At 53.9% G+C, this 26,104-nt stretch overlaps 9 protein-coding genes across 9 annotated transcripts; 3 read left to right on the plus strand and 6 right to left on the minus strand.

The window, feature by feature from the left end:
- Positions 1 to 256: 256 nt before the first annotated feature.
- NCS57_00086400 (uncharacterized protein) lies at positions 257 to 1,588 on the plus strand (the record flags this gene model as incomplete). Its single annotated transcript, XM_053050940.1, has 3 exons — positions 257 to 746; positions 802 to 1,434; positions 1,482 to 1,588. 3 exons carry the CDS (start codon positions 257 to 259, stop codon positions 1,586 to 1,588), a joined length of 1,230 nt encoding a protein of 409 aa, XP_052919455.1.
- Positions 1,589 to 2,045: 457 nt separating this feature from the next.
- Positions 2,046 to 4,610, plus strand: NCS57_00086500 (uncharacterized protein; the record flags this gene model as incomplete). The annotated part of the gene is made up of 1 exon (XM_053050941.1): positions 2,046 to 4,610. The coding sequence occupies one exon, from the start codon at positions 2,046 to 2,048 to the stop codon at positions 4,608 to 4,610; it is 2,565 nt and encodes an 854-aa protein (XP_052919456.1).
- A 1,124-nt stretch (positions 4,611 to 5,734) lies between these two features.
- On the plus strand, positions 5,735 to 7,003 carry NCS57_00086600 (SGNH-hydro domain-containing protein; the record flags this gene model as incomplete). The annotated part of the gene is made up of 4 exons (XM_053050942.1): positions 5,735 to 6,212; positions 6,337 to 6,382; positions 6,433 to 6,621; positions 6,724 to 7,003. The coding sequence occupies exons 1-4, from the start codon at positions 6,002 to 6,004 to the stop codon at positions 7,001 to 7,003; spliced, it is 726 nt and encodes a 241-aa protein (XP_052919457.1). The 5' UTR covers positions 5,735 to 6,001.
- Positions 7,004 to 7,157: 154 nt separating this feature from the next.
- On the minus strand, positions 7,158 to 8,482 carry NCS57_00086700 (COP9 signalosome complex subunit 4; the record flags this gene model as incomplete). The annotated part of the gene is made up of 2 exons (XM_053050943.1): positions 7,158 to 7,187; positions 7,247 to 8,482. 2 exons carry the CDS (start codon positions 8,480 to 8,482, stop codon positions 7,158 to 7,160), a joined length of 1,266 nt encoding a protein of 421 aa, XP_052919458.1.
- Positions 8,483 to 9,260: 778 nt separating this feature from the next.
- On the minus strand, positions 9,261 to 10,201 carry NCS57_00086800 (uncharacterized protein; the record flags this gene model as incomplete). The annotated part of the gene is made up of 5 exons (XM_053050944.1): positions 9,261 to 9,637; positions 9,707 to 9,837; positions 9,900 to 9,926; positions 9,988 to 10,103; positions 10,169 to 10,201. The coding sequence occupies 5 exons, from the start codon at positions 10,199 to 10,201 to the stop codon at positions 9,261 to 9,263; spliced, it is 684 nt and encodes a 227-aa protein (XP_052919459.1).
- Positions 10,202 to 11,250: 1,049 nt separating this feature from the next.
- On the minus strand, positions 11,251 to 13,707 carry NCS57_00086900 (DNA polymerase lambda; the record flags this gene model as incomplete). The annotated part of the gene is made up of 1 exon (XM_053050945.1): positions 11,251 to 13,707. The coding sequence occupies one exon, from the start codon at positions 13,705 to 13,707 to the stop codon at positions 11,251 to 11,253; it is 2,457 nt and encodes an 818-aa protein (XP_052919460.1).
- Positions 13,708 to 15,504: 1,797 nt separating this feature from the next.
- NCS57_00087000 (uncharacterized protein) lies at positions 15,505 to 15,816 on the minus strand (the record flags this gene model as incomplete). Its single annotated transcript, XM_053050946.1, has 1 exon — positions 15,505 to 15,816. One exon carries the CDS (start codon positions 15,814 to 15,816, stop codon positions 15,505 to 15,507), a length of 312 nt encoding a protein of 103 aa, XP_052919461.1.
- A 674-nt stretch (positions 15,817 to 16,490) lies between these two features.
- NCS57_00087100 (Ammonium transporter) lies at positions 16,491 to 18,549 on the minus strand (the record flags this gene model as incomplete). The annotated part of the gene is made up of 4 exons (XM_053050947.1): positions 16,491 to 17,068; positions 17,125 to 17,885; positions 17,991 to 18,055; positions 18,196 to 18,549. 4 exons carry the CDS (start codon positions 18,547 to 18,549, stop codon positions 16,491 to 16,493), a joined length of 1,758 nt encoding a protein of 585 aa, XP_052919462.1.
- Positions 18,550 to 21,782: 3,233 nt separating this feature from the next.
- On the minus strand, positions 21,783 to 25,498 carry NCS57_00087200 (uncharacterized protein; the record flags this gene model as incomplete). Its single annotated transcript, XM_053050948.1, has 3 exons — positions 24,831 to 25,498; positions 24,055 to 24,742; positions 21,783 to 23,972 (listed from the first exon to the last, which is right to left on the minus strand). Exons 1-3 carry the CDS (start codon positions 25,331 to 25,333, stop codon positions 21,783 to 21,785), a joined length of 3,381 nt encoding a protein of 1,126 aa, XP_052919463.1. The 5' UTR covers positions 25,334 to 25,498.
- Between the last annotated feature and the right edge of the window lie 606 nt (positions 25,499 to 26,104).

Here is a 26,104-nt window from a genome sequence, read left to right on the forward strand (position 1 = left end):
CAAGATGAGAAGACGCGAAGCCAGACTGCAGATTGATAGCCCACTGCCGGTTGGTCCGTGCACGCGTCACTGAGTGACAGGGCACCTGAGAGTCCCCAAAGGAAAAAGCTTGCCCCGCCATTTTGTTAGTGTCCGTTGAACGCCCCCAACGGAACCGGCGTCGGCCATTTCTACGGCTCACTTGGACGTCATTGTGATCTTGCTTCTCTCATTATCAGATCACACTCGTATCAGTTCCACATTCTCATTTCTCACAATGGCTGGCCTCTTATCACAGGTTCCCGTCGTGAACCGACTCTTGGGACTGGTCTCAACCCGTCAGTCAATTGACGTCCCCCCGGTCGAGGTTCACTCGATTGAGACAGACCCGGACAGAAGGGCAAGATGTCTAAAGCATCTGTTGAAGGCCAATCACGCCAACTACTCAATCGTCTACCACAATCTTGAGTTCGACAACCACAACCCTCATGTCCTCAGCTCGGCGTACCTCCTTGGGGCAAGTGTCTCTCAGCTGAATGACATTTACGACAAGCAGATTGTTGAGCTAGAGCCATGGGTGCCTTCACCTGCGGAGATTGGTGACGATGATTGGGAGGAGCTTCGAGGGGACCGAAGATACCAGCGTGCCTTTGTCGACTATTTCGAAGACAAGCTTGTCATGCGCTTCAACTATGACTGGCGACAAGAGATGGTCCATTATTTGTTCACGGGCGACGAGCCATTGTGGCATGGTCTAATTGGTGGCCGTATGACTATCCTTTCATCCAAGGACTTGCGAATTTCATTAACTAACACTAACAGTTGGACACCCTCTCATTCATCTTGGATATGCCTTTGAGATGGACTGCAAGGAGGTTGCGATGGAGTCACTAGGCCTCGCTTGCGTGCAGTACAACTTCTTCCACAAGTACATTGACAACAAATCCTACACCAAGAAAGCTTCCTTCACCTCCGACTCACCGCTTCAGCTGCTCATCAAGATGACCAAGGACGAGCGGTTCAATGCCCTGCCAAAACACCCCGATCTCGACGACCTGCCAGAGATCTTCGAAAAGTACGAGGATCTGATCCTGGAGTACTGGAATGCCTGGGAGATTAACGACCCTCTCAAGCAGTTTGAGATGTCGCAAGAAGCTGCAGTGGCTATACTGGTTGCCACTGTTCAACCAGGAACTCATGCCTTCGATTTCTTCCTTGTCCATCTCTTGACCACGAGTCATGCTGTTCGAATTCTGCTACCTTACTTCCCGAAAGAGCACCACATCACTCTTGTCCGAGAGTGGTGGCTTCTGGTGCTGGCCGTCTTCATCGTCAGGGGCCGACCTCTGCCCAATCCAGACAATGTGGACAGCGACCTGAAAGGCAGGGACTGGAAATACGTCGTGGACAAGGCTCTGAACTCGTCTTGGGCCACCGATGCTCATTACGTCAAAGGTTAGGCAACCATCTCTCATGTTTGAACCATGACTAACAGGTGACAGCGATCCGCGCTATGAAGGAGGCGTCGCAGACTTGGGGTGATGCTAACAACCTGTACCTCCTTGCCGCCCTCACTTTCGTGGACAACTTTCAAGGATGGACATTTTAAGGGTTGAAAATGCTTGCAGAGCGTCTAGTTACGATATATTGAACGAAAATTGCATCAGGATGGCTACGAACGATTGTATATGCTGGCATTGGAAATGGGTAACGATATTTGCATTGTATTAGTACCAAATATTCAAATAATGGTTTGAACAAAGGAGATGAAACTATCATCATAGAAAGAACTATCTATGCCAATACCGTCTACTCATCATCAAACCATCCATGTCTTGTATCAGTGAGCAACTGTCGAGAGCCCTGCTGAGGTCATCGAGTGCGAATTCTCCACAAATACTGTGCTGCGGGTCCCTAGCGCATCGACAGCCCGTTCACGACGCCATTACTTCGAGACTCAGCATCTTCATCAGCTTATACGGCAATCACCTTTACGAAGCTTCCGGGCCAATCGCGCAACCTATCAGCCGCGGTATGCTGTCCCTGCAGATGCATAATTTGCGTTGATGGCTCCGCCCGCGAAGCGCCGCCGGCGGAATGTCGTCGACGCTTCAGACGACGAAGATGAGCCGCCCCGTGCGAACACGCTCACCAACTTCCTGCTCTCCTCACCGAGCTCGCCCCCAAAGATACGCCCTCCTGTCGCATCGCCGAGCCCATCCAAGAGCAAGCCCACCACTGGGAAGCTCTCCACGACTACTTCGAACCGCCTGCCTCGTCGACCGCAATCGCATAGGAACGGCACGAGCCCAAGCTCCAAGAAGACCAAGGATGTTGGGAAATCAGACGACAAGGGGAAGACTGCAGATCTCAAGACTCTGTTTTCAAATCAGGCACAGCGAGCTGCGAGGTCAGGAAACGGGGATAGGCGGTCCGTTCCTCTCGACGACATAATAAGCGATCCCATCTCGGAGGATGATGAGATTTCGGAGCAGACAGCGGGCACTACGGGCTTGGTCGGCCAACGCGCCAAGAAGAGAATCCGAGGCAGCTCTCAGACAACTTCATCGGAAGCTCCTAGTGCCAGCCAGAAGTTCTTGAGGCCCCCAAAGCCAGAACGCCTAGCAGCAGCTGATGAGGACCTGCGTCCTTGGTCAGAACGCTTTGGGCCGAAGAATTTGGAGGAGTTGGCGGTGCACAAGAAGAAGGTTGCGGACGTTAGAAGATGGCTTGAGGACGTCATGGCTGGGCGCATGCGTCAGCGCCTCCTCATCCTCAAGGGCGCGGCCGGGTCTGGCAAGACGACGACTATGCGGCTCCTGGCAAACGACATGGGCTGCGAGCTTCTTGAATGGCGAAATCCTACAGGAAGCTCCGGCCTTGGCTTTGTTTCGACATCGGCGCAATTCGAAGAGTTTCTTGGTCGCGGCGGTAAATTCGGCGCCCTAGATACAGACATGGCTGGGCCTCCCATGCAGAACAGTTTCCATGGGACACATAAGAAGGATTCGAAGCGAATCATACTCATTGAAGAGTTTCCCAACACCTTTTCGAGGTCCTCTACAGCTCTGACATCGTTCCGCAACACCATACTACGCTACCTCGCCGATAACACGCCCTCATTGTCCACATTCGCAAAGCCTTCGCGACAAGAACCTGTGACGCCGATGGTCATGATCATCTCGGAGACTCTCCTGACCACAACCTCTGCCTCGGCAGATAGTTTTACAGCCCACCGACTCTTGGGGCCTGAGATCCTACGGCATCCGGGGGTCGGGGTGATCGAGTTCAATGCTATTGCGCCCACCTTGTTACAGAAAGCGCTCGAGTTGATCGTGCAAAAGGAAGCTAGGAAATCCGGCCGGAGGAAAACACCAGGTCCCCAGGTCCTGAAACGCCTGGGTGAAATTGGAGATATCCGGAACGCCGCGTCTTCTCTCGAGTTCCTCTGCTTGAAGGGCGATCAGCAAGCAGACTGGGGCGGCAAGGTGGCATTCACAAAACAAAAGAAAGGCGTCAAGGATGCAATCAAGCTCACACATGGGGAGCAGGAGAGTCTGGAGCTAATATCTCAGCGTGAGGCAAGTCTGGGCATCTTTCATGCCGTTGGAAAGGTCGTGTACAACAAACGAGATGAGGTTGCTCCTCGGGATGACAAGGTGGAAAACCTACCAAACTTCTTATCGCACCACTCGAGGCCGAAGCGCTCTGAGGTCTCAGTCGATTCTCTAATCGATGAGACCGGAACAGACACACATACCTTCATATCAGCGTTACACGAGAACTACGTCCTTTCGTGTGAGAGTACAGATCCTATGGATCTCTCTACCCCAATCGACTACGTCAACGAATGCATCGAGTACCTTTCCCAGAGCGACCTCCTGTCCCCTTCAAGAGACATCTTCTTTGGTGGGAGAGGCGGCTTCTCCGGCCGGGACTCTGGCAGCCATCTCCTACGTCAGGACGAGATGACGTTCCAAGTCGCGGTCCGCGGCATGTTATTCGCCTTGCCAAACCCAGTCAAGCGGAAAACATCGTACACAAAAGGCACCGACGCGTTCAAGATGTTTTACCCCACAAGTCTCAAGCTCTGGCGTACCAAGGAGGAACTCGAGGGTCTTGTGGATATGTGGTCTGCGAAACTGCTCAAGGGCGAGGACCATGCGGCTACAAAGAACCTCACCGACGGAGCCATCGCGTTCCGTCGTCCACAACAGCAATCCTCGGCAGAAACATCTTGGATGCATCGCCAGCAACGGAACCGCCCCCTTATTGTGAAACCACAGCCAGATGAGGAACACGACAACGCGCCCCTCCTCTCTTTGGGCAGCGCAGCACGCCGTGAGATGCTTCTCGAGCGGCTTCCATACATGGCTCACATTGCCCGCGCCCGCAAGACGTCCAGCTTCCGGCTCCGCGACCTAGAGAAGATGGTCTCGTTCCAAGGGATTAACGCTCCAGACCAGGATTCGGACGCAGAGGAGGATCATGCACCAGGAGAGGCGTGGGCAACCGATAAGCCATCTGAGGAGGCAAGCCCGCGGAAACGAAGAGCGGGTATTCAGTCCGGTGGCGTGACAGGACTGCTGGCTCAGAAGTTGGTGCTGAGTGATGATGATATCGAAGACTAATCAGGGCCGGGGCAGGGCAGGGCATAAACATCACAGTGTACAAGAACAGGATTTTGAGTTGATTTGATTTGATTTGATTTTGCTATTGGGGCCGGGATCACGGCAACGGGGGGCTGGAGCAAAAGGGATAATACTGGATGGTTTGGGGTTCTCGCGTATACCACATATACTTTCAATCAAGATAGAAAACAGGGCGTATACAGACCTTGCAAGTGGACAAAGCATTATCACGTTGAGGTGATGTCACAGCTCACTGAAGTCTATATCGTGTGTTGAATGCTTGATCAGGGGGATCAAGTTCTGAGCTTTGATGGATGGAATTGGTGTTTAGGGGACAAACTGGAGGACAAGCTACCTTACCCAGGAATTGAGTTTATGGGTCTGCACATTGGCGTTTTTATGACGCGCCACAACCGCTGACGATAATCACATTGATGGTGAAGCTCAGCAAAAAAGAGAAGTCATCCCAAAAATTAGGAATGAGGGCAAAAAAATAATTTGATGAGACTGGGACTCGAACCCAGGAGGATTGCTCCATCAGGAATCTTAGGTTGTTAAGGTGACCTTAACCTGACGCCATAACCAACTCGGCCATCTCACCGGAGGTTGTTGAGGGGAAGGTTGCAATTGTGGTACAATCGCCTCGCGGTCACGAGCAGGCAGGCCGACAATCTCCAGGTGATAGCCCTGGTCTTACTACCTAGGTACAATACATATGGCGCTCGTATTTCTGTAAGCCTGGACTCTGACGGACTTCAGTGATTAATTGCTGCTCCTCTATTCATAAGGTGCACCGCACATTGAGTGACTCTTCATCATTGGCTGAGGTGCTCGTGATCAGGCGTGCAACTAACTACCCTACAAGGTAGCCGCAATTCAGCTGAGATGGGACAATGAAGCAACAATGCTTGCCTCTTATTGATGTATGAGATTAATGGTGTATTTCTTGGTTTTTACCTATGCGGTTATATAATAGGCCGTTCTAGGTACTCCAATGCAGTATTGTGGCTGGCGCAAGCATCATATGTACTCTGAATTCAGCATCTCGTGCTCGCATGTACTTGCGTGACCGAAGCGAACAATTTAACACCTACACAATCAATAGCTCGCCTCGTTGAGCAACTGCGCAGGTCATTCAGAACGCCGAGAACCAACATTGGATACACTTCACCAGTCCATCATCCCTCAACAGCTTTCACATTGCGCGTCTGGCCATCGAGTCTCAAGTCTCCCGATTCAACACTGCACAGACGCCCGCCAAACCAGGCTGTGCTACAGCTGCTGCCTGTCTCGCCCGCTTACACTCACACGGTCTCAACGCCATTCACCTTCATCACCCCCACCCAACTCACAATATCCCCGTCACGCATCCTCCGCCCGAATCTCGAATCATGGGGCGCAAGACCCTGCGAATCCTCTGCTTCGGCGACTCCCTGACCTCGGGCTATTTCGCCTGGGGTATGGGCTCCCACCCCTACGCTCTCAAGCTCGAGGATCGCCTTACGGGTGCCTTTCCCGATGTCGACTTTGAGGTGGTCGCTGATGGCCAACCTGGGGACGTTGCTTCCTTTGAACGCTTTCGCAAGAGGATGGAGGCTGCCTGTACGTCAAATTCACTCATCCATGTCGTGATGCTTGACCGTCTTCACGCCACTGCTTGAGCCTAGCTTCAGTGTCAACATACTTCTCAACGAGCATATAACTAACGATATACACCTTCACGCAGGGCGCAAGAAGACCTTCGACTGGACCATCATCCTAGGCGGCACCAAGTTAGTTCCATATTCCCCTTCTCACCGCCCACCTCTAACTGTGAATATAGCGACATAGCCTACGCCATCCCTCCAGCCCAGATCTTTGCAGCCCTCAAAGGCATCTACGACATTGCCCTCAGCAAAGAGCACAAGGTCCTTGCCCTTACCGTCCCCGAGTGCGAGGCCAAGGGTGAGCGAGGCACCCAGTCCAGGCATGAGCTCAACCAGATGATACTCAACAACAAGGACACCAACTAGTAAGTCACGGGACATCTTTACACCTACATAATACCTACATAATACACCACTCGGATCAATACTCACCACCAAGCATGGAGAGACCAGCTGACAGTTAGTAGCTACTCCTTTGACCTCCACGCTCACATCCCCTTTCACTCGCTCTCGGAGGCGGATCGTGAAAAGTACTGGGATGACGGACTGCACCTCCGCGATGATGGCTACGACTGGATGGGAAATCACATCGCCGACGCCCTGATAGACATCCTGCGGCGCGAAGGCACCCCCGGCAGCCCGTCCCAGCTGGAATTCGAGGATGACTTCGTCTTCGAGGAGGAGGAGGGCAACCCTCGCAAAATCAGCGAGGGTTACGTCGTCGTTCGCAAGAAAGATTTGGACTAGAGTATTGGCCTGTTCATGATGCCAGTCTAAAACCAAATGAGCCAGCTACATGGATATGCATTCATTTCATCGTGGAGGAAATGTCCTCGATGCCCAACCCCCCAACGCCGTGCGCAACAATAAGCCTTGATGCTTCTTTCTATCCCTTCTTTTTTCATACATTGAGATTCACGGCCACAAATTCCTGGGAGATAAGTAGTTAGCATCAGGCATAGTAATCAGCAAATGAAAAGGGATACTCACGGGAAACTCCTTTTGCAACGTGTTGGTGACGTTTTCCACATCTTCAGCCAGACTCTCGACGTTGTCGTCCCACTTTCGCATCTCCTTGCCTACAATGATCTCGGCTCTTCCACTGCCCTTCTCACCCGAAGCCTCGCCACCTTCAAACCATACTATGCCGTCAACTTGGTCCATCCTGCCGACTAGACGGCCCTGCTCAATCATTCGAGCTGTGGTCTCCTCCGCCTTGTCGGCATCGAGGCCAAGGAGTGACCCGAGGGCTTCGAAGCGGATGTTACTGTAAAGCCTGGACGCACCCAGGAGGTTGTGCTCCACGACAGCCTTGGCGAGCACCGTGGAACCATCAGAAGTCGTCGCCAGCTGGTGCGGCTGCAGACCCTCGGCGAACTTGTCCACCTCCTCAGGCGACAGGAGTCGGTCGAGGAACATCTTTTCCAGAATGCCAAACTCCTCCAACTGCACTGATCGCTCATCCTTGTACAGACGACCCAGCGTGCGACTCCTCATGGGGCCTGCGGGGGCCAGGACGGCGCACTTGACGGCCATGCTAAGAGTATGTAGCCGTTCCTCCTCGGCGATGGCGGGGGAGAAGCTGATCTCGTGGTATCGCTGCGAAGCAGACAGGAAGTCTCGCTTGGCATCCTGGATGCGGGCCTGAGATAGCTTGAAGTGCAAGTTCAAGTCCTGGTCTGTAACCAGGTGCATGATGTTCTTGAGCTTGTTGATGTACATCTCGGCAGCCGTCGAGTCGTCCACCTCGAGGTAGTTACGCACGATGCGGACCCACGTACGGGCCTTTTCCTCGTCCGTGACCTTGCGCTGCGAGCTCTCGAGGGGAATCTCGGACAGGGCCTTTGCGGCGTCGAGAAAGTCTTCATTGTTCTCATGGGCGGTAGCGACGAGCTCGCGGAGCGTGGCGCCGGCGTCGATGAATGAGGACGACGAGGGTTGGGCAGAGATGGTGTTTAGAGTCCGGGTTCCGACCTCGATCCACATGTCCTCGTTCTTGAGCTCGCGGAGGGTGTTGATAAAGGCGGCGAGAACGGACCTCGTGGCTACGATGCCGAGAGCCTGGTTAAAGATGGAGTCGACGACGGCATTCAGGTCATCGGTAGCGGTGGCCGGTGAGGAGAGCGTCTTGATTTCGGCGAGGAGCTGCTCGTAGAGGGGTCCCTTTTCCCCAGCAGCGGATTCTGCTCGCGAGATGGCCTCGGCGACTTTGGGGTTTGGCGCCATGGTTGTCGGTCGTCGTCGGGGAGGTTGATGAGGAGAGGATGGAAGCGATAGGAAGTTGGTGAGCGTGAGTGGAGGTGGAGTTGCCTGGCCGGGCCCCAGCCTGGAAGTTGAGGCTCACTGCAGGCGTCAGTGTGGAGGGGCAAGCAGGGGACAGCTTTAGCGGGGTAGCTTGCTTGATTAGCGCCAGATATTGACCGCGGCAAGCTGACCTTGGAAGTCTGTCTGAGACTCCACGCTGAATTAAGGGTCCTGATGGATTTCAATATCCGGGGGAAGAGTGTTTTCTTGAGAGATTTGTTAGGCAGAAATCTTTCTCTATCGCAGAGAGGCGTTGGTGATAACATTACCCCATACAAGCTTAATGCAAGAACCCACGTGGACACCTTCAACGGCCAACATTATGGGAAGAACATCTTCCATTGTTGACTGCCCAGTATCTACAATGGATGACACATGTTGTAAGCTTGATAGTAAAAAGACCCGGGTTATCCGAGCCGGAGGTTATTCCAGACGTTTATGGGCATCGATAAACATACTGCTCCCAGACCAGACACCGACTGCAAGTCTACTCGGTTATCATATTCCAAAGTCTACAATGCTACCTATAAAGACAAGGCCCAGCTGACTATTGAACCCTCGAGGTATGGATAATCTTCCAATGTTATGCAAATACCCAGGCAGACATTCACGATGCCTCCCTTGACAACTGCCAACCACGCCTAAAACGCCAACCTAACCAACCCAAGAACAAAAAACACCACCAACAGCCAACCTCCGTCTATTTGTTATGCCAGAGCAAGGTCCGGAGCGAGTCAAAGTCGTTGCAGTCCTTGTAGATGTACGTCATGCTGGACCGCAGACTCGACTGCAGGTCCTCGGGGTGGTAGCGGAACACAAGCATCACCATGGCCCACGACAGCGACGCAAACGCCGGCCAGGCGTAGTGGCTGATGGTCGAGTGCAGCGGCTCCGAGGACACGACGGGGAACCCGTGGCCCGGCTTGACGGCGATGCGCGCGAGGGCGAGCATGACGCGCGCAAAGACGTAGATGACGATCTGCTGGTTGACTGACGAGATCTTGCCTGTGCGCTTGGAGCGCCCGCCAAAGACAAAGTAGCCTCCGACGAGGCCGCCGACGAACGAGTCGTAGGTACCTATAACATTCTCTCCGTTAGAACTCGATGATCCTCTGGTGGTCCATGGTTCCGGCAGCTATGACGTACCCTCCTTGCCGGGCGTAGAGCCAAAGTATTTGAGCGCCAACATGGTCAGCTTGTAGATGACGGCGAATCGCGCTAGGTTGCTCGCATGGTGTCTTGTCGCTCGTAATACCAATCCAGCCTTGTGTCGGAATCTGCATCACAATGCGCGTTAGCTCGTTCGGGGGTTGTCATCTCGTGAGGCGGTCCAACGTACGTTCCAGAGCGGAAGAGGAAGATCATCCTGCAAATAACCAAGTTAGCGACGTCGCAAACCGTCAAATGTGGAAAATGAAGATGCCTACACCAGCGCGTGCGGAAACCGCACTTTGGTTCCGTAGACTGCGCCATTGCGCGCCGTCTTGATCAGCGACAAGAGATCATGGTATCGCGGGTCCTTGACGATCTCCTCCAGCGCGTTCTGCCCGAAAGCCCCGTCAGTACAGAGTCCCTCCTCCTCGTCGCAATGTATCGATGGGGCCGTACCTTGACTACTTCAATCATCGCCGACGACGCCATCGTGTCCCCCAAGCTCTCGAGCCTCGGCAGAAAGCACCTGGTCCTAATCCACCAGAGGAAACCTGGGCGTCGCAGGGTCTCAAGCTAGCAGCGGGTGCAAGGGAAAGGGTCGGCAGGGGAAGCCTCTTAGCACATCGGATGTTGTCGTCGTTCGATTCCTCTCGTGAGTTCCACGTGCCAGGGGTAGGATGTAGTAATCGGAGGTTGTTTTCGTAGGTGTCAAGACATTTATCAATAGAGTTGAGCCTCCCATGACTGGATGGGACTCGACGCACGTCACCTGGTCGCGAGCCTCGGATGTTTGGGGTTGCGCTCGGCTTGTGCTGCGGAGACGGCAGCTTGGGCCGGCACCCCCCCAAGGCCCCGCCGCTGGACGGACGGCTTTAGGGGACGGGGTAGTAGCCACAAAATAATAGCACACCTTGCGAATAGTCTACGTTTTTAATTTGCAAAACCACAGCATATAAGGCTTATTATCATAAAAAATAAGCTCACATATAAATATTTGAGGGAAATTTTTATCCCTTTTGTATTTTTATTTACTTATATTGCTCAAAATTACGCCTGTATGGTCGGACCAAGTTCTCACTGCCTACATCTACTGTGCCATTTTTCTCGGTCCGGGTGACAGGGTACACTATGACGCAGGGCGGTCTAGGGGATCCGTCCACTGAATGTCTTCACTGAAGATTTGGAGCACCTCTAGCTCGATTTCATGGAGAAAGGGACTTTCACATGTGATCCATTACGGCTCGAAGGAAGCTTCCAATGGCCAAGATCTGGGGAAATGCCACCTCGACTCATGCACGGCCAGATTCACATGTGCAAGTGGACAGGCATAGTTGAGATCCAAGGCAGGTACGTATATATCCCGTGTCCAAGGCCTCCATCAAAGACAATCTTAAAGATACAAATGCCTCGAGACCCTCTCGAATTCAACCCATGTCCATCGTCTCCAATTCCCCAAACTCCACGCTATGCTAGTCCAAATACCGTAAATTTTGACCTCGGTAGACCAGAAATGGCCCGAGGGACCCTCTCTGAGGCCCTTAGCACCACCGTTCGTGAGGTTCCCGCCACTTGACCCCCAGAATCTCAAATATCCTCCTCTCATCACGTCCTTCGACAAGTTCTCCCTCTGTGACCTTTACTCGCTGCGGCCCACGCATTGCGTCCTTGTACAAGCCGCGCTGGTTCAGTCGCATTCCCTTTTTGGACGCCAGGAGTCGAATGCTGCGGTTGAATATGTCGTTGCCCGTAAAGTACAACAGAGCTGCTCCTATCTCTGTCTCAGGCACCAGCAGGAAATCGATGCGTCGCCAGATGGGCCGGTAGTTTTCATCGTTGAAGCCGCTGATCTTGGGCAATACGCAGCAGCCATGCCACTTGCTGCCGTCGCTGGCTGACCTCGACGAAGCCAGCCTCGCGACGAGAAAACCCTCGGCTTCAAGACGATGGACAAGGTCGTCAAGAAACGGTCTCAACTCTGACGATGAGTCTGTGTTTGGCTTCGTAATGATAAAGTCGATATCGCCTGATGTTTCTGCTCCCCGCCTGTAGCTCCCACCGATGATGAGCTCAACGTTTGGATCAACCTGCTGGGCGCCTTTCCGCACCACTGTACCCAGAGCTTCCACTTCACGCCGCGGGATCCTGGTGTTGAGATCATGGTAGTGTTCGATGCCAAGTAATTGATTGGGTGAGAGCTTTGCCTTGGTCTTGAGATCGTCAAGAGTTCTGAATCCCTGAGCAAGCCATTGCTGGGCCTGGCTGGTGCCAACGCCGTAGATTCCAAGAAACAACTGTAACGCCTCGTCCATCGGTTCCTTCTGAGCGTATTCAAGCCGCCGCAGTCGGTCTGTCGTGACAATCTCTTCAACCTTCTGTGCTAGACGTGCCCCGACGCTGGGGAGTCGCTGCGCTTCTTCTGCCGTCGTCACCTTGGTCTCTTGACGCTTCAGAGTGCTGATGACCTTGCGGTAGGCGGTCGTGCGCCAATGATCGTTGATCTGATCGTAGTAGTCAGCCATGGATTGGAGCACTTCGATGGTGCGGGCATTTGGATTCCCCGCTTTCGCATCCTTTGCCCCAGCTGAGTTGCAGGCGAACCGATCTTGAAAAGCGAGTTCTTTGCGACCAGATCGTGTCTTTCTCCGTGACTTGCGCCTTTGAGCTTTCTCGTCTTCTGAGCCTGAAAGATGGTGCTCGTCTGATCCAGTATCGCCCATCTCTATCACAGTATGGTTGTCGTCTTCGTCGACATCTAACGGGAGGTCCTTGTACTCCATCATTAGTTTGATGTAATCGGATAACTCATCCTTGTGGTCAATGATCTTTTGAGGTTGTTCTGCATCATTCATCCGACTCTTTCTGGTCCCTAGAGCACCTGCCGAATTATCTTGAATCGCCCTGCCAGAAGACTCTAGGTCATCATCCGAAGCCTGTTTCGGAGAGGATACCATGGGTTCGAGATCGAGAATGACTGGTTGTGAGTCCGTTGGAATAGGTGTTTCAGAGACTTGACTTGGACGTGAAGACTCTCCACTCATGTCCGGCGTGCTTCCGGGAGGGATATAATCCCATCTCTTTGGGTTTTTGTGAGCTGGTTTGATCTGTAATGACTGAATGGACTCCTCAGAGCTCGATGGCGTAGTAGAGACCTTGTCCTCCTCCTGGATCACAGGTTGGCCCACGAGCTGGTATTTCTTCTGGCTATGCACAAGAAGCGCCTTGAACTGAATACAGTCGATCGGATAGTCCTCGTTGACCACCTTGGGTGGGAGGTTCTTGTTGATACCCTTCAGAATCCCCTCGAGGTCCTTGAACTGAATGTGCTTATCGACGATGATATGCGTTGCGATGCGCGGCGCCCTCACCCATGTCGCACCAAACTCGCGGGCCTTTGTTATGCGCAGCCGACGAGCCGGTGCAACGTCATCATCGGGGACGTAGAAGAATGTGAGGTCCTTGAAGATCTGCTCGCTTTCGGGGCGGAGCTTGAGCAACGGCTCTCGCTTTCGCTTCCTCATTGAGATGTTTGCCGACGGAGAGTCGTCTTTCGCCTGGCCCAGGTGCCGCCTAGATGGGAACAGCGGCGTAGAACCACCCCTAAGGAGGCCTTTCTGGACTGGTCGCGCGGATTCGGGGATAGGTGTATCGTCGACTAGGATAGCCCCAGCGCTGTGTTGGTTCAATAGAGTATCAAGTCTGTTCTTCTGGCCTGTCGTTGTCATCGGTGTGCCTTTGATGACCTTGGAGCTCCCGGTAAGCTCTATCGTCGGAGCCGATGAGATTCTTCTAGGTGTGACCCTCGTCTGTTGAGACTCATCGCCCGTCAGGTCCAGCACGATAGGCTCCTCGCGACTCGAAGATTTGGAGACGGGCCTGGCGCTGAAGAACTTGCGACAGCGCTTCCTCTCCGTCTGCTCATTCGCATCGAACTCGTCATCGCTGTAGAGCGGCTTCAGTTGGTCGAAGAATGCTATTTTCTCTTGCAGTGAAGCCATGCCGTGAATCTATAATGGGTTGACCTGGCGACAAAGAATGCTGGTGTTGGGTCGTGAGTCGCGGCGATGAGCGCTTAAATGCCTTCATGTCGGTAACGGCCTCCGCTGATGCCTGCACTTGAAAGCCGCAGTCATGTGAGCGTGAGCTGAAGCGCGCAGATGGAGACGAAGCCGTCGATGCTGGTTGATTGTCAGGTAACGATTCACGTTGGACTATGACCTTCCGAATCGATGCCTGGAGGCCACTCATGATTGGCTGCTTGGCGCTAAAGCCACCAATGACGACTGTCACAGGCTGCGACGAGCACAAGGATATTCCAACTTCAACCACACATCAATCACCCTGAATCACGACCCTTTGATAGCTGAGGAGTCAATTAGGATGCATTGCTCTATCAGGGCACCTGCCTGTGCATAATCATGACGGAGTGAATATCCCACTGATACATGCCATCTCCCCGTCCTTGTTCACTCTGTGTCATACCCCTCTTCTTAATCCTCACCATCTATACTTTCCAATTCGCACTCGCAGTCCCTTGATATACTTAGCTCGGAGTGTTTAGACACCGCCGTCAAGTTGTAATAGTTTCGGCAAGATTGGTTCTGACACGACTCCAGGGCGCCGCAGCCTCCTTCCCACGAGTAAGAATTTCGGTCCATTGCGTGATACCAAGAGTGGCTGGGTGTCAAGGTGACCCCGCCGTTGTCGTAGACATCGGTTTTTTTATCGTTAGCGATGATGAACTTCGAGTAGGTGAAGTTAAGGCCGTCTTCCGGAACAATCGGTAGCCCTCTCGGCGCCATGATCGTCAATCCCGTGCTTGTTGACGATGAAATTGTCGTGGCCGTGTGTAGTCCAGTGCATGGGACATCTGTACCTGTGTGCTTTGATACACATCTATCCTCTGGGAGCAATCTGATGCTAGTCTGTGGGGTAGGATGTTCTCCGAGCATCCGCGGCCAAAGCCGAAAGCGGTGGCAGTCCCAAGAAGCAGAAAAGCAGTCCATTTCTGGGAGGTGCGATGGCCCTTCTGCTGGAATGATGGATGCGGCTCCTCCGAGACGTAGAGTTTGAGCCATGACCTTCAACTCTTCAGCACCAAGTGGCTCAGAATCCCCCGTGGTTTGCGTAGTCGCGTGCTCAAACTCGACCATCCAACATAGAACCAGGCTAACGGAAAGCTCAGAGACCTCCGGTGCGGCTGAAATAGACATGAGAATATTGTGATGGTCGCATACCTCACGGTTGAGCTTGCGCCCCGGTTCTGGGTTCTGGTTTTGGCAATGCCTGAAGTTGATCTTTACGTCAAGGCTGCCGATGGACTCTCTCAATGCCTGATTGACGCGAGCTTCGATATCTGCCCATGTGATGGCCTCATGCTCGCAGAGACGCACGTATCCTTGCCTTCCGATACACAGACGCTCGTTGCAGGGCTTCTTCGCCTCCTCGGTTAAGAAAACGGTAGAAAGGTGGTCGACTTTACAGCCGGAGCAGTGCAGCCACTGGTTGTCGCCTTCGTAAGTGCTGAACTTGCAGGCAGCTGATAGGCCGTGTTTCTTCCTGTTGGTATATCCCTGCTGACAGTTCACGCAAAGCAGGTCCCTCCGAAGGCGTGACGCAGCTTCGTCCAGCTCCGCAGGGGGGCCATCACTTCTGTCCCTGGCCTTCACCTCGAAGCAGTGTCTGGGGATTCCGAAATGTTCGCCGGATTCCCTCTTGCATAGCTCGCATTTCATGCATCTGTCGTATCTTGAAAAGGGGTTCTTTTGGAACGCTTTGGTGTCAACAAGACGTCTCTAGCGTCTCGAGACTTGACGGAGACAGAAGAGGGCGGCCGCGTCTTCGTCGTTGAGGAAGCGCATGGCCATGACGAGAATCTCTTCCGAGATGCTGTAGATGCGACTATTCTCGAGGTTGTATTGGTGCCTCGCCACCAAAGGGTTCATGTTTTGTTCGAGGATTGACAGCTCGGCTTGGACTTGCTTTCGCCACTGTAAAAACTCGGGAAATGTTGTGGTGTGGTACAACTTGGCTTGCTCGTTCTCTTCAGAGTCGTTCTTATCCCCAGGCCCCGCGGCCGTTTCGGGGGAAGGCGTCGACTCCTCCATCGTCGAGTGAGAGGCGGGTGATTTTGCGAGAAAGGTGAAGCTTCTCGCAGTCGAAGCAGATGTTGGAGAGGATGTGTGTGCTGTGCGAGCTTAGGTCAAAGAAGCCCTCGAGACATGCATGTTTCTTAGAATGAGAGAAGCCTAAGATTTACCTAAAGTAGGCATTTAAGCAGCACATTGACAATAGCGGGTGCTGAGGTAACCCGCCTACCTTAGGCACATGTACTCCTCTGGAATTGGGCTTTCTTGTTCGTTTCCAGGAGATGTTGAAAATGAGGTGCGATGCGACAACACGGTGGTTAGTGCTGGCCTGGTACAAACTGGTCTTTGCGATCAAGAAGCTTCACCTAGGGAGTTGTCAGACCCGGTGGGCAAACTGCTAGAAAGGGTGGGGTGGACTCACGAATAGGGTGACACGAAGAGTAGAGACAAAGAGCAGAGCTTGGTGAATATGTATGGTTTAATATTCCAGTTGCCGGTTTCTATATCCTGAACCTGCATAGTATGCTAGCATTAACTTGTCGTCCTAATCTACAAAGAGTCCATCCGAAAAAAGCGCAAGCCAAAACACCGGGTATCTATATCCGAACAAATAAAACATGACGCCGATTGATGCGTTCAATACATGGTGTTCCCCCTTATGGAGAAGCGTCGGAAGGTTAACGAGGGAGCGCTCACTGGGGGAACCCCAGAGGAGCAGGCGGAGGCTGACCGCCAAACATGCGGGCATCTATCATGGGAATGCTGTGCTTCTCGTAGGGATGGAACGCTGTGGGATCCGCGGAATATCGGCTGCCGGCCTCGCCCTCGACGTCGTTGACCACTTCCCTAGTAAGCTCAACGTAGTCGTAGGCGAACTCGCCGATCTCGGCGTCGTCGATACCCAGAATCTCAGCTTCTTCGGAGACGCGTAGTCGGAGACCGGGGATCAAGTTCATGATGAACAGGATGAGGCAGGTGACGCTGAACGAGTATAGGCCTCCGCAGAAGGAGTCAGCGAGCTGGTACCCCATCTGTGCCCAGTGGTGGTGAATCCAACCGCCGTTGATTCGAGAGTGGCCATCGAGGGCTGCGATAGTTGGGCTGGCGAAGAAGGCGGTGCAGATGTTGCCGATCAAACCACCGACGCCGTGGACAGCAAAGATATCGAGAGCATCGTCGATACCGAGGAGGAACTTGACCTTGGTGGCATAGTTGGAGCCAGAAGCGCCGAGGACACCAAAGATGACAGCAGCCCAAGGAGGAACGTAGCCTAGAGGATGTTAGCTGGTATCCTTCGAGTGTGTTTGAGTGTGTGGTGGAACATACCGGAGCCAGGGGTAATGCAGACCAACCCTGCGACTACGCCAGAGCAAAAGCCAACTGTCGAAAACTTCCTCTCCAGGCGGTAATCCAGCAGACACCAAGTGATGCCCCCCACGCAAGCAGCCAGGTTAGTGACCACGGCGGCCATGACACCGCGCAGGTTGGCAGCGAGGGCGGAGCCGGCGTTGAAGCCGAACCAGCCGACCCAGAGGAAGACGGTGCCCGTCACGATGTGGGTCGCATTGTGAGGACGGTAGTTGAGCTCGTGTGTCCCGTGGCCTCGGCGCTTTCCAAGCATCATGGAGTAGGCCAGGGCAGCGCTGCCCGAGGCGATATGCACGGGGGTGCCACCGGCAAAGTCCAGCACACCCATCTTGTTAGACCATCCATTCGGGTTCCAAGTCCAACAGGCGATGGGGTCGTAGACAATAGTGGCCCAAATAAAGATGAAGATGACGCATGGGAGCATGCGGCCACGCTCGGCGACGGCGCCGGTAGCAAGGGCGACGGTCATGGCGGAGAACATGCCCTGGTAGACGGCGAAGAGCATATCCGGGACGTGAGCGGAGCCCACCGAGGGCCGGGCCAGGACATCTTTGAAACCAAAGTTGGCCAGGTCACCGATGAAGGGGCCCGACGTGTGAGAAAAGGTGAGAGAGAAGCCCCAGAAGAACCATTGGAAGCATGTTACCGATGCGCTCATTACTGAGAGCCATACTAATGAGAGGGCAGATTTGCGACGGGCGAGACCCGAGTAGAAGAAGCTGCATGACGCATGTTAGCCCACCGACCAATCTAGATGGAGATGGATTGTTCGCCGAGACCAGACCGACAAAAGGGGACCCAGGAGGAAAATTTAAAAGACTCACCCGACACCAGGAACCATCAACAAGACGAGAGCAGTGGACGTGAGCATCCAAGCGATATCTCCAGGCTGCGGGCGCAGAGTGTCAGCTTGCGGGCGTTGGTTGCGGGACCCCCTGTGACCCACTGGTGGACAGAGCGGGCGTCCAAAGGCAGTGCGCAGAGGGGGCTTGGGCTTGGTGGGAAGGGAAGGGCAGGGTAGAAACTCACCTCATACCAGATGTTGACGTCCATCTCGAGGGGATTGGCGCCAGTCGCGCCGGTGCCGTTGTACTTGAGTTGGGTCGCTCCTCTTGCGTCGCCGTCGCCGCCCATGGCAGCGACGGTTGATGTGGCCATGGATGAGTGCAGGACCGCAAAGGTCAAGAGCGTCGTCGATATCGGTGTCGCGTGTGGCAGAAGGTGGCGGGACTGGAAGAGACTGCGACGGGCGAGTCTCTCATGACAGGGGTAGCTGGGGCGCAACCTCGAGGACGACAAGTTGGACGGTCCTGGGCCTGGGGATGCGGCTTGATAAGTAGGGCTCCCCGAGGGGGGAGGACCTGCTTGAGGAGCTGCGGGCATGTCTGGGTTGGCTGGGGAAGGAAGCGATAAGGAAATCGATAGAGTGGTTGAAGGAGAGAGAGTGTGTGTCGGGCGACGGCCCAGAAACTGGAAACAGAGTTATCAGGATACGGCCGTGGCGTTTTCCGGCGACGCACTGGACCCAGCGCGATGGGTACGGGGGGACAAATTAACTCGCACACTACGCCACCTATTCAAGGCATTTGACTGCTCCTCTTATTTTTCCTGCCCCCCACCCTGCAACCTGCCTCCCCCGGACTAGCCCCCCGGCGTAGGCGGACGCTTATCGATTTGCGTTACCGGGCCTCATCATCGTCCTCATCAGCGCCAGGCACTTCAAATGTCATCCAGGTATGAGAAAAATGTCATTGCGCGCGCTTTGGTCAACAAACTCTTCCATCCCAAAAGCTTCAATGCCCATCGATCGATTCAATTGCCGACTCCCGAAGAGACATCCATATTGTCAAACACCACCCGCTTAATCATCACCATGACAGTCAAGAACAACAAGGCATCAAGAATACCGTGCTTCGCCTCACCGTCCATTCATGCTGTGCCCTGGCGCAAATCTCTGCCCTATCTGACACCAGCACATCTTTCCTCCCATCATCCTCAATTACTCGCTACATCACTCTTCAGGTAAAAGAAAGACAAACGGCTACTAACCCGGAGATAGACAGGCTCGCAAGACACCCCAGATCTTGGGACTGATAAGACCCTTACCTGAACCCCAGATCCCTGAACTGAAATCTTGCCCCTGGATTCCTTTTCTCATGCTTGCCCTCACTCACTCACTCACCCGCCAGGAGCCGAGATGCGCCGGATTGTTTAAAAATCTCCCAGCTGTTGTTGGTTCCTTCTATTGACCAGGTTCTCAGATCTACCGTGTCATGGAACTTGCTTGTTCCTCTGCTGCCAGCTCGTGTGTAAACACGAGCTTTGATGTCTTTGAGACTCCGTCAGAGGACGGCACGGCAGCACCGGAAGACGCGGAATGGATGACGGAAATGTTGCTTAGCCTTATCTCGAGGAAGCTATTCATCATCCCGACTACACGGTCGAACCCTCCATTACCACCACCAGCATCAAGTGTAGCAACACTCAATCTCAACAACCCGCAGACAATGGCCTCATCGAGCACACCTTCCCCAGCTCAAGTCGCCATGACCTCCTCCTCCTCCCTGTCGGGAAAAAGAAAGGAAACGTAGGTACCTATGTACAAAACCTCCAAGCCTCAAATGACGTCCGGGGTCTCAGCTGCTGATAAGCTACCCCACGTCCATTGGCCGCCGGCCCAGGTGGGGGCTATCAAGACATGTACGCCCAGCCTCAAGCGTGCGTCGACGGGACAGGACGAGGTCACAATGTCCTTGTTGATGAATCCGGCATTCATTCCCATGAATCAATCACAATGGCTTTTTGCCTTGTGATTTGAGTTTCACGGCTTTGCTTTTCTCGAGACGGTCACATTTGACATGTCCCCGTTCCATCCGCGGAGTTGATCACAACTCTAACTTTAGAGAAGATTGCTCAGGGGGAAAGATTACGCACCATGGATCAAGATTCCTACCAGGCTTGTTGGTCAAGGTTTCAAGATAGCGGAGTGATAAGCCAGAAGGCTTGAGCGTCAGCGGCAGGTACAAACACAGCAGCAGTCCGCATCGTACGGGGCGGCGGTGATGTCCTCGCGACTCTCTAATATTGATCTCAAACACATTCGTAAGAGTAGTTTCTCGGCGATGTGCTGAGTAGCATGATTTGTCCCTTCGTGAAGATCATGAGCTGTAGCTGGCGATGCTCTGTGGTGATGATCAGAAACACATTGCACTGCCCCCTGATCTGCCTTCAACTGTTATCACTCTCGCAAAACTCGACAATTGATTGCTATGACACATCAGACCATTTCTCTCAGGTACACACATGTCGAGTTGCATCCCCCAGGCCGACTATCAACGACGTCAGGAAAGGTGGCGCTTACCCCTGACTACTGCACGGTGTGTCGAGCATGGAGAGCCAAGTAACGGGACTGACCATCAGAGAGGGAGCCTCACTTTCCTTCCATCGTACGCTCGATATGCATCCTTCTTGATAAAGAAGGTCATTAACTATTACACACCGAATGAGGAATCTCACTCTCCCTGTTCCCCTGTGATGATCGGGGTCGTGTTAGCTCAACGCTTGCCATCCTCCGCCGTAACCTCGCCTCCCGGAACTTCCACTTGCATGTTCCTAGTGCTATCTGGAGAGTTCCTGGTAATTCCGGGGTAGTCATATCAGGAGGACCGGTAAATTTTCCCCAAAAGAGGAAATTGCACAGGAACGGGTGAAAGGATATGAGACAGAGTTGCTTTGACCTGTATAGACGCGAGATTGCGAAGGCACGTGAAAAGATAAACCAGAAGACAAGACGATTTATAAGAGAAACCAATGTGGCAATCTGATCTGAGACTTGTGTTGGTTGAATGAGTATAGACAAATACCGGGGTATAATGGTGATAGTGTCCGTGTTACGTACCGCTACTATCGTCCAACGGACCAACGGAGCACTTGGTTCTCAACTGGAGGTCAACTTGGCAAAAGCAACCAATTCTCAGGCCGAACTGAGGCATTGGCATTGTAGGCACGCAGTTGAATAGCCCATAAAGTGCAAGTTGCGAAAGGGTATTAGCACCGTACTTTGTTGTAACCAAGAGACCTTGGTGTAAGAGAACTTATGCATATCACAAATAGCAGATGAACCATGGAGTATTGTTATGTATCAATTGACTTGATAGGCTATGTATATTATACAACCCGTCGACTACGATTCTACACTCCTCCCCGAATAGCCAAACTGTAATACAAGACATTATATACCAAAAAGGGCCGCGGCCAATGTATGGCCTGCGTAATGTATATCCAGGCTTTAGAAAGCCCTTCACCGTCAAAACTCCAGAGTGCCTTCTTTTATTCCCAATCGCGAGCGCCAACATATATGTGTGCGTGCGCGGCACCGTATCCCAAAGAATATTGTACCCAACTCGGCCCATCAGGTGACTCTTCCAAGACCACCGAGGATATGCGTAGCCAGTCCCATTTTGCCAGGCCGCTATGAATCGTTGCCAAATATTGACAAGTCATGAAATCAAGAAACTCCGTTTCGCTAAATGCAGCATCCGTGTCAAGACACCTGATATGTGCTCCCTGTCCTCTTCTCATTAGGGGCGTATCCCATTCTTTAACGTCCTCCTCTTTCAACCACTCAGCGTCTTGAATCTTTCCTCAAAGGACTTCATTTGCTCCTGCTCTAGGAGCTTCTGTAATCGCCGCGTCTCGCGGACCGCGGCCTCGCGCTCGTCTTGAAGGTTCAGGACCTCGATCTGAGCGGCGCTCATCCTGGCGACAACATCTTGCATCTCATGCTCAGCGTCCTCGAGGGCCTTCTCGAGTTCCGAAACGCGCTCCCGGAGCACCTCCATCTGGGCAGCATCCTCAAAGGACTTATCCGTGATTCGTGGAGAAACAGGGCCAGGGAATCGCGCACTGAGGGGGCTCAGGAGCGAAGGCTTGCGGCCCGATTGGAAACTAGGAGAGCGCAGGCCTCCTCGGGTAGGGCTGCTCATGCGCTGAAGATGGGCGTTGTGAGCCTCACGGATCGCTGTGATCTCCTCCTCGTGACGGTTGACCCGATCCTCCGAAGCTGTCTGCGCAGCAATGAGCTGTTCCTCCATTGTCCTGAGGCGCACCTGCAGGTCGGCGATGCGGTCCGAATTGGACTTGCGATCGTTCTCGCCTCGAGTCACGGCATTGGCGAGACGCTCTCGGAGCTGGGCGTTTGATGAGAGTTGATGCCGAACCTGGGAAGCAAGCTCCTCCACCCGACGGGCAGATTCGTTGAGGTCATCGGCAAGGGCTCGCTCGCTCTCCATGGCCTTGCCCTCGCTGGCGCTGAGCTCATCATACTGGTTCTTGAGAGCGTCAACCTCATGCTTGGCGGCGTCACGTTCGGAGACGGCGATGGAGAGGGTGCGCTCCAGTCGTTCCATGGCGAGCTGGGTCTTATCATCGTTTGCCGTGTCGTGCTCGAGCTGCTTGATGCGCTCCAAGGAGTCGGCATACGCAGCCTGCAATTCTTTGTAGGCCTTCTCCAGGGACTCTGAAGTGACAGGTCCATTGGGGCTGGCAAATGAGCCGCTGGAAGTGCTAGAACCACTCGAACGAGCGAATGATTCCGGAATGAGAATGTCCTTCTCCTTGAGAAGGTCACGCAGGAGGGCAATTTCCTCCTCGGCTCTATCGAGATCCATCTTCAATCCACCAAGGCCATTCTCCACCTGATACTTCTGCTCAAGGGCATCCTCAGCGCGGCGTCGCAGAACGTTAATCTCGGTGCGCAAATTGGAGATTTCCCTCTCGAAACCAGCCTTGCGCGGTGACGTAGACATGAGTCTCTCCCGTTCGTGCTGCAAGATGCGGATCTTCTTCTCGTTTTCTCGGTTTTGAAACTCCTGTCGCTCAAGGAGGCTCTTGAGAGCACTGTGAAGAGCATCTCGCTGAGCCTCGACGTCCTTTAGCCGCTCGGCGAGGGCTTCTCGAGATTCCGCCTGCACGTTCTTAACACTGTTGGACCTCGAAAGACCCGATGGCCTCTGTCCTCGGAATGAACTAGTCGCGACTGAGTTTGATCGCGCAAGGCCCCCAGACATCGCGCGGGACATGCGGTTGAGGGGAGGTGTCGAAGTACCGGATTTCGAGCCTTGTCGTAATGTGTCGTTCTCCCGCTTCAGCATCTGGAGCTCTTGTTGCATCTTGGAGGACTCGTACGTAAGATTTGAGTACTCGGCAGCCTCTGCCTCGAGGCCCTCAACGCGCGCCCTCAACTGGGGAACAATCTCATCGCGGAGATTATCGCGCTCGCTGCAAGCTTCATGGAGCTCCCCTCGGATGGCGTTGATGAGGTCCTCAAAGTTGTTCTTAACTGTGCGCTCCTCGGACAATCGCCTCCGAAGATCGCCGCAGGTTGTCTCGAGGTCCTTGAGTCGCCCGCTGGCATCTATGTTGTTCATTTGAGCCAGATCAACTTGCGACGCCCTCTCGGCAAGCTCCTTGATCTGTTGATCAAGCGCTTTTCGTCTCCCCCGCTCATCTTGTAGTTTGTTGGTAAGTTCTAAACGTATCGAGGCCTTTTCTTGTTCGGCTCTTCTATGGACCTTGTCCAGTTCGTCTCGGCTTAGTTCGCTGTCGCTCGTCTTGGCTGAACTGTAGCCCGAGTCGGAGTAGTAGTCGCTGGTCCTCTTTCCGGGGGTTTGAGAGTTGTTGATTTGGTCTTGAAGTCGGTCCACCAAATCTTCCAGGTCCATCTCGCGCCGAATAGAGCTGGCTAGCTCGACGCTGATGGCCTTGAGTTCTTCTTCCATTTCGTCGATTTGCGCAGAAGTTGAAGACTGTGAAACTTGTGAGTATGGTTACCACATATATTGCGACCATTAAGCCACCCCTGGCTATAGTGTCATTGGATATGCTTACCGTTGAATAGGGGGTATCATTTGCTCCGCCGTTCCTCCCAGGCGAAATGGGCGACGATATAGATGAGAACTCCGTGGCGGATGGTGAAGGCGCTGCCCAGCTGAAGAGGGCAGCGAACGGGGAGGTCTGGCCGGGTGACCTTGGCAAGGGTTTGTTCAACTGAGGCGACGGCGTGGTCTGAACAGAAGGTGGTGTTTGTGCCCCGTCAGGTGGTGTATCGTAATTGGCGACGTCGATTGCGACCTTGTCAAGTTTCAGATGAGGAGGTGTTGGCTTTGGGGCAAACATGGGCGCAGGGGCGGGTTTGGATTTAGGAGTTTCGGAAGCGATTGAGCCAGTTTCTTTGACGTTGACGTCTGTTTCATCAACGTGATCGACTGCTCTGACAGCGCTAGGACCAACGACGGTTTCTTTGTCACTGGAATCGACTTTTGTGACCTTTGCGACGGTTGCAACCTTTGCGATCTCGGCCTCTTCGTCACTGGTGTCGTCGTCGGTGTCGCTCTCGTCGAGCACGGTCTCGGGGTTAACGTCTGGCGCAGAGTCTGACTTGAAGTCTGAGATCAGATCATCATATCCATCCAGGACGTCAGAGAAGTCAGAGTGCGAGGCGGTAGGGCTGTGGCCCGGAATGTTCTGCGACCCGGCGGGAGTCGCGCTTAGGGTCGCCAGACTTTTGTCGGAGGGTCTACCACGAGAGGATTCCAGTCAGCAACGGGTTCCATGGGGAGGTGGGATTCGGGTATGTGAGACAAAGAACGGACGAAGGGACTCACTGGCCAGCCGGCGGCGAGGCACGGGCTGCGGGAGAGAATTCGTACAGCGTAGGACTGTCGACGGAATCGGGCCTGGCGAACCTCTGGTCTGGCTTTGGGAGCTGCAGCGGCGAGGGGAGTGGCGATCCGGAGGAGGAGAATCGGAGTGCCAGAGCGGAAGCCGACGACGAGAGAGGTTTGCGCTTGATGGGCGGCCCGGTCGGAGAGGTGACGGAAGCGGACGCGGGAGCAGCAGGGCCGGAGGCGGAAGAGCTGTAGTCGACCGTCTGGGAGCGAGAATGCGCGGCCGCGTTCCTAGGGGAGGCTTCGGGCAGGCTTCGAAGTGGGTGGTCCGATGTTGAAGAAGACCGGCGAGATATGTCGTCAGGGTCAGTAGAAGCCGAGGCAGATGGAACGTCGACAGGAGGTGCAGTAGTATCAGGACGAGTATCAGAGTTGGAGGTGGACAAAGAAGGCATCGGCACTGCAACAGGCGCCGGGGCGGCGGCCAGGGCAGGTTCCATATTTGGAAGATATACCGACGACCGTCTCGATACGAACCCAGAGGTCAATTCGTATGAGGCCTTGGACTTGGGGGAGAGCGCGGCAAGAGCCCAGCCAAGTCGAGTTGGTGTGAGTGGTGTGGGGGGTGAAGTCGAGACAAAGGGCGTGTGACGTGTTGACCCAGGGGCCAGCAATAATGTCTTATCGCCGGAAATGGAATTGACCCATGGATAGGCGGGATGGGATGGGATGGGATGGGATAGAATAGCGGACAGTAAAGGCAGGCGAACGAGTTAGCAAGAGGAAGAGAAGGAGCCCCAGGAGACGAAGTGAAGGGATGAGATGGAGAGAATGAGCACGCGCCGAGCTAGAGGGGAGAATTGCAGCGATGGCTGGGGACCATGCGCGCTGGTCGACGGTCGGCCGGACTCTGTATCGCCGCTAAGTCAGGGGTCCAATGGGCCTCGAAAGAGCTTGTCGACGCTGAAAATGGCCTTGTTGAAGCCTTCAAGGGGACGGGAGAAAGGGGGTGGGGATGCAGCCTCGGTGGGGATGACGGGCGGTTGGAGTGGGCTACTAGGTAACCTAATCCTGGACCGTGTGCGTGGGACCCCCGCAAGCCAGACCAGGCCTCTTCCAAGGCAAGAAAGGCTTGGTTCTTTGGGCTTGTTTGCCAATCACCAGGCCAGAGTAGGAATCTCGAAGGGGTGGAATGGCGAGGCTTGAATGTAGAACGCCTCTGGCTGGCTGACCATGTCACGGCCGGCAGCAAACGACGAATCAGCCAGTCA

The sequence above is a fragment of the Fusarium keratoplasticum genome, chromosome 1 (genome assembly GCF_025433545.1).
Source record: "Fusarium keratoplasticum isolate Fu6.1 chromosome 1, whole genome shotgun sequence".
In the NCBI taxonomy this organism is placed as follows: Eukaryota; Fungi; Ascomycota; class Sordariomycetes; order Hypocreales; family Nectriaceae; genus Fusarium; species Fusarium keratoplasticum.